Source organism: Dama dama, chromosome 20 (genome assembly GCF_033118175.1).
Source record: "Dama dama isolate Ldn47 chromosome 20, ASM3311817v1, whole genome shotgun sequence".
In the NCBI taxonomy this organism is placed as follows: domain Eukaryota; kingdom Metazoa; phylum Chordata; class Mammalia; order Artiodactyla; family Cervidae; genus Dama; species Dama dama.
Window position 1 is genome coordinate 28,587,922 of NC_083700.1, and position 12,438 is coordinate 28,600,359.

Genomic DNA, 12,438 nt, shown 5'->3' on the forward strand with positions numbered 1-12,438 from the left:
CACACACTTGAAGGAATATAAACCCATTCTTTATATTAGTAAGAACTGTCTAGGTGGCAGGGATGAAAATTTTACTTCGTACATTATACTTCTCTTTAATGTTTGGATTTTTATATAAAGATTATTAGTTTTAATTTGGAAAAGTATACTTTTTTTAAGTGAAAAAGAAAGCAACCAGTAAACTTAAAAACCTTGAGGAAGAAGGAAAATAACCACTTCCATTCTATGTGGTATGAGCTATCCCTCTGCATAGGCAGACATGCTGTACTCACTTGCAAACACAGTGTCCATACTTTTTTGCATTCTGCTTTTTGTAACTTAATATTCTAACAGATTCTTCCACATTTTAAGAGGTGATATACCATAATTTGTAAGCCACTGTTCTGTTTTTAAGTTATTTCCAGTTTGGAGTTAATAAAGAGTATTTTGCAAAATAACCCACATATACATTAGTGTGTATCACTGACCGTGTGAAGTGCTTTTTCTAGGAGGGGGATTAGTGAACCAAAGAATATGGAAAATGTTATGGCTTCTTACTGAATATCTCCATATTACTTTCCTAGGGTTTGATAAGGTTAGTAACAGTGCAGCCAGCAGTTGTATATGTATGGGGCAATGTATGAACACAGGCCTTTATACCAATAATATCACTACCAGTGTTACATGCAAACCGTATGTCAAGCTCATTTATTCTCTACCACACATGTCATGCTGCCATATTTAATATAATTCTCATACAATGATCCTATCAGGTAGATACTATTATTACCTCCATTTTATAAAAGAGGAAACAAGTGTAGAGTAACTTAGGCAAAGTCACAAACCAATTAGGTGGCAGAGTCAGGATCTGAATCCACTTCTGTCTGCAGAGGTCACTGGCTGAACACTTTATTTTGCCTCCTTGGCCGCAGCCCTCTATTAGACACATGGCTGTTCTTTGCAACATCCCCAAAAGCGTGCTCATGTCATAATGGTCCAGAAGATCACTTAGTAAAACTAACCCCCCAACAGACAAAACACCAAACAAAGTGAGTGCGTGGTTTCTACCCCTGGTGATAATGGCTATTTACTTGGTCCTTACATTATGACAGATGCTGTTTTAAGCACTTCACAGGAATGAACTCTTTTAGTTCTCACAACAACCCCATGAGGTAGACATCAGTATTATCCCCATATTACAGACTAGGAAACTGAGGCACAGAGCCATTAAGCTCTTGGCCCAAGGTTTCCCACTAGCTGATGGAGGTGCCAGGTTAGAACAAATCAACTCAGGCCCAGGATATACAGAGTACCCTGAATTACTACCTGGGCTATCTCTAAGTGAAAGTCTTTCCTCTGCTTGAATCAAGAAGCCTTCAATTCAAAGGCACGTTTGAAAAACAGCTGTACCCGGGAAAGAGGCAATGTATGGAGACAGTAACATGAAAACATACATTACCATATGTAAAACAGACAGCCAATGGGAATTTGCTTTATGACGCAGGGAACTCAAGCTGGAACTGTAACTTACCTAGAGAGGTTGGGGATGGGGAGAGAGGTTTAATAGGGAGGGGACATATGTATACCTATGGCTGATTCATGTTGATGTTTGGCAGAAACCAACACAATTCTGTAAAGCAATTATCCTTCAATTAAAAAATTAATAAATTTTTTAAAAAAGGAAAAAAAACACAACTGCACCAAGACAATAAAATAAGCAAGAAACATTAATTCTTATCAGTGGGTGCTTTAGAGAAACCATTGAATTTATCATCCCTGACAACACCCTAAAATGGGACTTGAGAGCTCAGCGCCAAGACGCACCTTTGGGGTCATGCTGTGGGTGATGCAGAAGGCCAGGTGCTGCAGAATGCTCTCCATGCTGTGGGAGTTTTGCTGCCGAGTGGTGCGCAGGTACTTCTGCAGAGCCCGGGCCATGGAGGGGAAGATGGCTTGGGCGGCCTCCCTGGGGTCCATCACCTCCCCTGGGGCTTTCTGCTGCTCCTCAGCCTGGAGACGCTGGATGTGGATGAAGGCCTCCTCCACTGCGACCACCAGCCTGGAGGCGATGAAACACGGTAATCAGACAGCGGTGCAGGGCTTGAAAACAGAGTCACACAGAACGTGGGAGGAGGACTCCCAGTTGGCCGCCAGCTGGCCCAAGGCTCCCATCCTCAGGTGTCACTCCAGACAATAGGGAGGTGAGGGAAGGGGAAAGGAAGACAAAGGCAAAAGTAATACGTGGAATGGGGGCTCCGGGGAGAGGAGGGAGGAGGCTGGGACTGCGGAGATGACTCCTAATCTCAATTCTGCCACTAATTTGCTTGGGAGACCCACTACAACGAAGGGTGAGATGAAAAGAGTCTTAAGGCCCCTCAAACTGTGGCTACAGAAGACTCTGCATGCACTGAGAAGTGGCCGGTGGCACAGAAGCAGCTCTATGCAGAACCAGAACTGCGTCCTCTCCGTCCAGCCGCCCACACCAGCAGCCCCAGGGAACAAAAAAGGAAGGGGCCCAGCACGTACGATGAAAACCATCTTTGTCCACTTCAGCTAAAGTGATCAGCTCTTGAAAACCAGCAAGGGCCTGGGGATAGAGGGCGGGCCAGTCAAAGTGTGGGCTGAAGGCCAGCAGCTTCATCATCAGTTGGGAATTTTTAAGAAATGTAAATTCTTGGGTGGGCCCCACTCTAGACCTACTGAAAAGTAAGTAACCTTTGCGGGTAGGGCCGGAACCTGAGACCTGTGTTTTAACAAGTCCTCCTGGTGATGCTTTTGCATGCTACAGTTTGAGAAATACTGGAGCGAGATTCCCTCCAAAGACCCAAGCAGGTTGTGTTTATAAACTGAAATTTCATTCTGGTTAAAAAAAACAAAGTCTTTAGAGAACAGACTTTTGGTTGCCAAAAGGGAGGGAGGGAGGTGGATGAGGGACAGATGGGGAGTTTGAGATTAGATGCACACTATTATATGTAGGAGGGCTTCCCTGTTGGATCAGAGGATAAAGAATCTGCCTCAAGGCAGGAGACCCAGTTTGATCCCTTGGTTTGGGAAGATCCCTTGGAGGAGGGGATGGCAACCCACTCCAGTATTCTGGCCTGGAGAATCCCATGGACAGAGGAGCCTGGCAGCTACAGTCCATGGGGTCGCAAAGAGTCAGACATGACTGAAGCAACTTAACACACATGCACATTACATGTAGGATGGATAAACAACAAGGTCCCACTGAAGGGCACAGGGAACAATATTCAAAATCTTGTGATAAATCATAACAGAAAAAATATGAAAAAGAATGTACATGTATGTGTAACAATCACTTTGCTATAGAGTAGAAATTAATGACATTGTAAATCAACTACATGAATTTTAAAGAAAGAGTCAGTGTACATGCAAAAAGAAAGTCTGGTCGGGGTGCTGGTGGGGCTGGGCAGTGTACCTTGCTCTCCGCTTCTTCACCCGCCGCTCGTGTTCCGCCTCCTCATAATACAACTCGTTATGACTCGAGTCCCTGCGCCGAGCAGCTGCGGCGATCATCGCCCGGGACTGACCCGTGGCGTTGTTACTGGGGCCTTTGGGGGAAAGGACGGTGGAGGAAGGACAGCTTTAATGCCTTGGGGTGAGAAACAGCAGAAAACTAGTCCACAGTCTGTCAGTACCGTCTGCCCAACCCCTGTGAAGCCCATATACAAATCCCAAAGGTAACCTCCCAGAAAGATGAACATGAACCCTGCTCTGCACTCAAAATGCTCACAAGAGGAAGGAAATCTCCTGAACACCCAATCTGATGAATGGAAATGGAAAAAAAAAAAAACTCTATAGGAGATGAAAAACGCTTGACAATTAAAATGCTGACCCAAAATAACAGAGTGTGCTGAAGATGTTATTTACCATCTGTCACAGGAAGTTCCAGTTTGGCCATGAGAGCAGCTGGAACATGCATTTCAGCGATGAGACAATGGGAGAGAATGAAAGCGATGGGGAGAAAAGGACAGAGAAAAGAGTCAACACCCACACAGACACTGACCATGAGCCTGCTGGGGTGTCCACAACTGTTACAGAGAAGACCCATGCTCGGGGCTTGCAAAATGTAACGTTCATTAAGACAGACCTAGAACTCCTGGTCTCACGGCCCTGACCATGGATCGCCTGATCATGGATCGCCTGAACAGAAGGACAAGGCAGATCGCACGCTTCCTTACGTAGTATCTACTCAATGGCTTGGCTGGCTAACGGGATTCTGCACTAAGTTTTCAGATCACAGGTGAAATTTACCCATCCTTTAAGATTCACAAGACAGTGAACATCTCATATAGCCAAAAGGATGAAAAAAACCAGGGAGGATACTGTCACCCACACTGACAAATTACTTGACTTGTTAACATGATCTTCTTCTAGGCTGCAGAGCTCTTGCCCTGACCCAAGGTGTCCTGCAAGTAATGATACCGTGTCCTGTTTCTTGCACTTACCCATCTGATAGCCTGAAACACAGCTCTGATGTCCCCACACTGGCCTCTGGCCTCCCTCTACCCACTCAATCCTAGCTCCCAGCCAGGACTGAGAAACGCCTGTAAGAACCTCACCAGATGCCTGACCTGGGAGTTACAGTCTTAACAGATTGGGGTAGCTGAATCTTCAGGTAACTTATCCAAATTTTGAAAAGCAGCCTTTTCCTATGAGCTTTCAATGTATGATATTCACAGCAGGAGGCAAAAAACTACATCATTATTGTTCCCTGTAGTTTTCATAAAATCTCAAGATGAATGAAACTCCCACACAAGTAGACTGTAAATCAACATTTCTGTAAAAATATGTTTGCCAGCAAAAAAAAAAAGAAAGAGGAAAAGAAAAAATTGTTCTGACATGAGAATGTACCATAAAGGCAAACTGAGAGAGGAACAGAACCAAACAGAACAGAGTTTAATCTTTGTAGTTGTCCACCTGCTCCCACACCCACCAGAGACATCACTTCAAGGTACATACCATCTACATTGTAGACTTTCAGCCCGGCCATGTGCTTGGCTGCTCGGAATTTGGAGGCTGTTAGGAGGTTGGGGTTATAGATGGTGAAATCTTTATAGTAATTTTCCAGAACCACCAATGCTGCTCGCTGGATACTGAGAAAAGAAGATAAAATTAATGCAGTTTTTTCCCCAGTAGGTCCTATATGAAAAGAAAAAAATCATCTTTTGGAGTCAGGTAAAATAATAAAACACCAAAGATAGCCTCATACAGAAGGCTCCTGGGTTTCACCACATTTTTTGTGTCCAGGATGAAAATTTAAAGACGAAACTAAGCCCCATCGTCCACTGGATTCTAAGTCTTCTCCCAGGCCACATCATTAGCCACATCAGATGTAGCTAACAGGTAAGAAGGGAATGTTTTAACTTCTCATTTAGATTTGTTTAGGCTACACAGAACTATCCTCATTTTTCCAGTTTACAGCATAACAATCTAAGGACCGCCCCTTCCCCGCCCCCCCCCGCCCCCCCCCCCCCCCCCGCAAAAGGTCAAGAGACTTACAGATGGCCTCAGAGCTACTGAGTGAAAGAACAAAGTATAGATTAAGTTTCTCAGGATCCAGAGCAGTGTCTCCACATACACCTCATTGCCTCCAGTGGAAGGAAGGTAGGGTTTTCAGTTTTCTATAGCTCAAACAACACCTGCACAGAGAAGAGTGCGCTGGAAAGATGCTAGCTGCAGACACCTCCTTCTCTTAGTCCCATCCATCCCAGGCCAGTGAGAAGTCCCTCTTTCAGAGGAAGTAAGACCCTTTTCCTTCCCCTGAGGAATCAGCTGAGACCTCCCTCTTTCTTGGTCTGCAAGGCCTCCAGCTCCATGAGTTGCTGCCTCCGGCCCTCCAAGAGGGTATGTGAAGGGGACCCTCCCTGCCAGTGTCCTGAGATCTCTAACCTGTCCTTTGCTTGGCCCCTCAGCGAGCAGTGGAGGAGCAGAGAAGAGGCAGCAGGGTGGGGTGGGGCGGGGGGCTGGGGCATCCATACTTGGCATCAGTCGCAAAAGAACAGGTTCTTAGTCACAGATGCAGGACACTCCCCACTTCAAAGAGTGCCGTATACTAACACAGCCAGGGATTTTACATACCTCATCTCACCTGACACAATCATTCAAGGGAAGAAAACCAAGACTCAAAAATCCATGACCTGCAGGCAGGGTAACATGCACCAAACAGTAGCATTGGAACTTCAGTCTGGATCTCCATCCTCTAACCTGTGCTCCTTCTCCCAGATGTGCGGTTGCTGTAGGACAGTGTACGTATGTACCAACCTCTCCAGGTCTCTTAGGTGTTCACCAACCACTGGTATGCTAAACTCCACAAAGTTATCTGTATTCTGCCCTTTATATTTGTCTTCCTGGTTCCCTGCTAAGTGCATGTGTTAAGTCACTTCAGTCGTGTCTGACTCTTTGTGACCCTATGGACTTTAGCCCACCAGGCTCCTCTGTCCATGGGATTCTCCAGGCCAGAATACCGGAGTGGGTTGCCATTTCCTACTCCAGGGGATCTTCCCAACCCAGGGATCGAACTCAAGTCTCCTGTAGCTCCTGCATTGAAGGCAGACTCTTCCCCGTTGCAGTAGATGTGCTTATAAGGATTATTTACAATAGCCTGGGCATCAGGACACAACTGCCTTTAATTCCCAGAGGATTCCATTGCCTGCTATACCTCTCCAATGGGCTCAGGGATCTTTACACCAAGACAAGATAGCCCCTAACCCATCAGTTTGACACTGTCAATCTAGTCCTCAGCTCCCCTTGGGGTCGTGTCCCCAGAGTTTAACATGGGAATTGAAAAACAGTCTAGAAGTCAACCAGCTAACCTCCTTGAGAGCTGAGTCACAGCAGTACTTTCTGACTCATATCCCCACACAGGGCCTTGATCTGTGATCTGCATTCAGTCAAGGCTTAGTATCAACCTAGATATGCACACTCATGCAGGGCTGGGGAGAAGTGGCAAGATCAACTTCCAGTAACAGAAGAATGAGATTCCTAAGAGCAAACCCACATTCAAAAGCCCTAGTCATTCATTTCTCAGTCGCCCACTCATCATGTTCTTTTTTAAGTACCTGCGTCAGTCAAGTCCTGGGAATGCAAAGATAGGGTAGGAAGAGCTTCTCCTTGCTGATGGAAGTGGAACGGAAGCTCTGTGACCACCAACTGGAATGCACAGGAGCCAAGGAAGCACAGAAGAGGGCTTCTAACCAGCCCGGACTTGGGTGGGCACCTGGGTGGGCTTCCTGAGGAAGTCAAGGGGCCCTTGAGGTTTGTGTGTCACAGATCTTTGTGCAGAAGACCTCCCAACTTCTATAGACGCCCCCGCCCAGCGGATCACTGGCTCAGCATGGCCAGCCTCCTCGCTGTTCCTCTGTCTGTGACCTTCCCCCTGGGGCAGGGCACGTGCTTCTTCGGCACACCTGCTCCATCCTAGACCCACCAAGGCCCCTGCCTAGTCACTCGTCACAGACAAACGCTCCAGAGCTCCTGTGTACCTCATCCCCCTGCCCAGGTACTGCTTTTCCAAAGCCTCTGGGCTTCTTGGAGATGCGAAGCCCCTCCACACAGACACAGGTCTGTTCACGCACACAGATTCTCAGCCTGCAGACCACTTCACCCCACACTCCTGTGCTGACACAGACACATCTCAAGAGGTCTGGAATCCAGCACAGAAGTATTCCCCTGATCAAGATTTAAAACTTGCTTATTCTCAGGCCCGTCTTCAAAGCAAACCCTCTGTGGTTGTGGGGTTTGGCTTTTTTATTCAGCCAGCCCGCAAGGAGAGGCCCAGACCGTCACACTAACTCAGCTGGGGCCTGGGAGGCGGAGAGGGAACGGCTGGACTGGAGCCTGGTGGCCATATTTTCCAACCTCTCTGCCCCCCCAAACCACCATGTCACCCAGAGAAAGGGTGTCTGCCCATGCCCAGCTATGGAAGGGCTGGGCAAATCCACAGCCTGCATCACGCCAGAGCCCTGGGAGGCCTAGGGAGGGCTCAGGGACCAGACAGGTAACATGGGATAGGTGGCATTCTCTTCCTCCAGCCCCGTCTCAACAGAGGCTCCAGAAAGCCCCAGAAGCAATGGTGGACCTGCTCTCCATCCCCACCCCAACCCCCTGCCCCTAAGGTGACAGCTAAAGTGGGAGCTAAAAAAGGAAAAAAACACACACACAAAGCTGAGATTTGGATTAAAATCCAGTCTGTCTTTCCTCATCTTTTTGAAGACAGTCAACTATGTGATATATGACCGGAGTCTTGCTGACGAGTCGGCATGATCATCACCTGCATTAAGCGCTGGGCTGTGCCGCCTACTTATCAGAGCAGAGGGGTCAGACCCCGTTAGGAGGCGGAGCTCTGTGCCCACGCCCACGCCACGTTCTTCTCCGTGCTCTCCCTCACAGCTGGCTATCAGAGTCATTCCTAGTTGCTGTTAACCTCGCTGCCTCGGGCCATCACCCTCTGTCCCTGTACAACTTCAACGTTAGTGTGAACAGAGAAAATGAGCTTTGAGGCACCTGAGTGAGGAGCTCTGCTCAGACTAAGTGACTCTCGCTCCAGTACAAAGTCTGATGTCAATTTCAACCCCAAATCTAAGGTCTTTTTTGTTTCTATTCTGGCTCCCGATTCATGCTCTGAATTGGTTGAGTTTGTTCAATAACCAGGATAAAAGAAACCCATGACTAACGTATCTTTTGGCACCTCCTGAGGGGACACCCTGCAGGGTACCCTGGCATTGGTCTAGGTCATGGCCCCACAAGGCTAGGATGCAGGAGCACCCCCTGTCCTCAGCCAGTGTGGGGGTTCAGAAGCCACCTGCCTATGCCCCTTGTGTGCGTACTAAATCACTTTAGTTGTGTATGACTCTGTGCAAGCCTATGAATTGTAGACAGCCAGACTCCTCTGTTCATGGGATTCTCCAGGCAAGAATACTGGTGTGGGTGGTCATGCCATCCTCCAGGGGGATCTCCCTGACCCAGGGATCAAACTTGAATCTCTTATATCTCTTGCACTGGCAGTCAGGTTCTTTACCACTAGCGCCATCCTTAGCATCTTTCAAATATAGCATCTCGCAGGGCCAAAGGAGAACTGACTTCTTTCAGGAAACCTTTCCAACCCACTGGTCCCCACTAATCTCTCAGCAGAGTCTCAAGTGCTAGGGTGGTTCTCCAGCAAGCCTGTCAAAGTCTCCCCCCATCCCCCCACACAGGGAGACACTATTTGTGGCTCCCCCACAGTGCACGGTACTCGTTGGCCCAGCCTGCTCATTGAGAAAACCCTCAAACTGCCAGAGGTACAGGATCAGTTCTGAGCGTGTATTTCACAAAACCATGGAGTTTCAGAAGCAAAGGGGGCTCAGAGATGAACAAAAGTAAGCCCTTCAACTAGTCCCAGTCTCCAGACCAGATCATCTCAAGGGAAGGAGGGAGGCAAGAAAAACCAAGCTGGTGAGAAACGTGCCGCCTCTCTTATCACCATCACAGTCAGAGACAAGAGGCAGTAACCTGGCTGAACAATCCTCATGCAGAAACCCTGTAATACAGGCAGGTGGAGCCTGATGTCCAGATTGATTGTGCACAGGGCCCCACCAAAACCTCATGGCAAGGAGCACTTTCCCAAGATAGAGAGCTCTGAGCTCAATAATTACTGCATTTTAATACACCCTCCCAAGTCACTATCCAGGGAAATACCTGTCTTTACAGACTGCAAATATGTGGGGAAAATAGCCCATAAATACAAATAGCTCATAACAGAAATTCACTGGCGACCTGCACATAAAGACACAGTAGAGGGTTTCGTGGCTCAGGGGTAAAGATTCCGCCTGCCAATGCAGAAGACAGGGTTTTGATCCCTGGTTCAGGAAGATCTCACAGCACAACTACTGAGCCTGTCCTCTAGAGCCCAGGAGCCACAGCTACTGAGTCACATGCCACAACTACTAAAGTCTTTGCGCCCCAGAGCCTGTGCTCTGCAACATGAGAAGCCACTGCAATGAGAAGCCCGCACGCCGCAATTAGAGAAAAGCCCGTGCAGCAACGAAGAACCAGCCACAAATTAAATAAATAATTTAAAAAGAAAAAAGCAAGTACAGGAATCCCAAATGGGCCTAGGAAAGGCAACATAGACGATGGAACACCCATGATCAGGACCAGAAGTAGCTGATATCGTTCCCAATGGGAAAGTAACCCCCCAACACTACTTGGTCCAAACTTGAGCTCGTGGACAAGACAGGGCAGCGATGGATCAGCACAGACGTCTGAGGGAATTCAGCATCCACAGTGGAATCTGCAACTCACCCTTGCCTTACTGGCCTATTTTCTTTTCAGGACAGAGAAGTTGGAATGTGAAATGCTGCATCTAATCAGCCATAAAACATCTTCCAGTGTCAGTAATAACCATCATACAAGTGCCATGGCAATGGAGAAGAGAGCTCCACCTACGTGCTACATTTCTAAAATACCAAGAGAAGCACCTCTGAATACAGTTCAAATTTTAGTTCATAAAACTCTGAAAGACATGCCTTCAAAAAATAAATTCTGAAAAACAAAAACAAATCCATGTCCTATCTATAGCTCTGCAGCCTCCACATGCTCTCTGATAGGGGGAGAAGAATGCACACTGCAAAATGGTGTGGGCTTGGGACCCAGACAGCATGACCCTTGACTCTTCCATTAATTCTCTGGCCTTGAACAAATTAACTCATTTCTCCACACCCCAGATTCTTCATCTGTAAGCTGAGACTATAACACCACAAGACAATCTTGCTATAACATGGTATGCGTGTGTGCTAAGTTGCTCAGTTGTGTCTGACTCTTTGAGACCCTATGGACAGTAGCCCTTCAGGCTCCTCTGTCCATGGGATCCTCCAGGCAAGAATGCTGGAGTGGGTTGCCATGCCCTCCTCCAGGGGATCTTCCCAACACTGGGGTCAAACCCACATCTCTTACGTCTCCTGAACTGGCAGGCCGGTTCTTTACCACTGGTGCCACCTGGGAAGCCTCTATAACATGCTCAATTGTATAAAATGTATGACTAAAACGTTAATGAAGTGACGTGTGCAAGCCCAGTGCAGGCAGCTGATCATAAATTCTAGTGACAGACTGTGAGGTCCAAACATACAGGTCTGAGCTGGGACTGGAGTCACCCATGGTAAATTGTCTCATAAGCATAAATGTCAATGGGGACAATTCCAAAGTTAATGACTTCCTAAGACTTCAACAGTTGGCACTAAGGTCAGGAAAAATGTTGGAGACTCAGAGTCTGCCCTCCACTTTCCTATTTCCCAAAAAGTTGCCTGCCTGGTTTAGGTTTGTTTTAAAGATTAAATGAGATAATAAATTTTAAGGTCCTGACCCAAAGCAAATGGCTTATTAATGGTAGCACTGTCCATGTTTATTGTGGGGGCCAATCTGTCCCCTGTGTGCACCAGTATGACCCTTCCCATCAAGGGCCAACAGGTGGATACCATGAGGACCGGTCCCCTCTGTACTGTTTCCCTTAGGGACTTACTATATATAAAGTCAGGCTATTCTCTGTTTTTATGCAGTATTTGCTGCCAACTCTCTGCTTTCTGAAAAATCAAAACTATAGCTTCAGGGAGGCATCCTGGTATACAGCGTAGACCACGCACTGACTTGGAGTCAGAGGGCCCGGAATCCAGCTCTGATCCTGTTGCTCCGTACACTGTGTAAGTCATTTTTCCTTTTTTGGCCTGTTTACTGGCTGATGACGGAGAGAGAATACCAACTACTGCACTTGGTTATTGAGAAGAGCAAATGAAAAACTGCCAGTGAAAGCATCTACAAACTATAAAGGATTATATGAACATAAAGCATTATCATATTACTAAGGAATATGAGTATTTTGTAACAAGGGATAGGGTTGGTTGTTGGCTAAAATATTCACCCCATTCCTGGACATAAAAAGCATGACTCAATCTCTACTTACATCAAATCACAACATTTTGGAAATGAAGAGAGTTTTAGTGTTCACCCACCCAATCATAGACTCGAGAATAGAAGAAATCAGAGTCCATCTTGTCCCAACTTCCAATTCAAGCATAAGCTCTTTAAAACACCCCAGAAATCATTCAGCCTATGCTTGATAAGAAAATGTATTCTCACTCTGTACTAAAATGACCTTATTTTAAGTTCTACCCACTGGTCCACCCCCACCCCCGACTTCCTTCCACACCCAAGGCTCTCTTTCTTGTAAATGTCCAACAAATACTAGAAGAAAACAATTGTGGACACAAATCTCCTCCCTTTTAACCTTCCTATTTTGCAGATAAGGGCTCTGAGACATGAAAAAAAGCATTGCCCCCCGCAACCCCCCCACACCCAGTAAAGAATTGTCTATTTCCTGTTCATTCACTTTTCCTTGGATTTGACCCGGAATTCCGCAATTAATCTTGTTTTTGTTCAGTCGCTCAGTTGTGCCTAATTCTTTGTGAC

The 12,438-nt window shown here is 46.8% G+C and overlaps 1 protein-coding gene across 1 annotated transcript in view; it reads right to left on the minus strand.

The window, feature by feature from the left end:
• The window catches only part of VANGL1 (VANGL planar cell polarity protein 1), a 58,655-nt gene that overhangs the window by 9,766 nt on the left and 36,451 nt on the right, over positions 1-12,438 (minus strand). Inside the window, exons 5-7 of the mRNA XM_061121075.1 lie at positions 4,960-5,093; positions 3,416-3,548; positions 1,804-2,038 (exon numbers count right to left, since the gene is read on the minus strand). Coding sequence (XP_060977058.1) covers positions 1,804-2,038; positions 3,416-3,548; positions 4,960-5,093 — 502 coding nt within the window. The remainder of the gene's footprint in view (positions 1-1,803; positions 2,039-3,415; positions 3,549-4,959; positions 5,094-12,438) is intronic.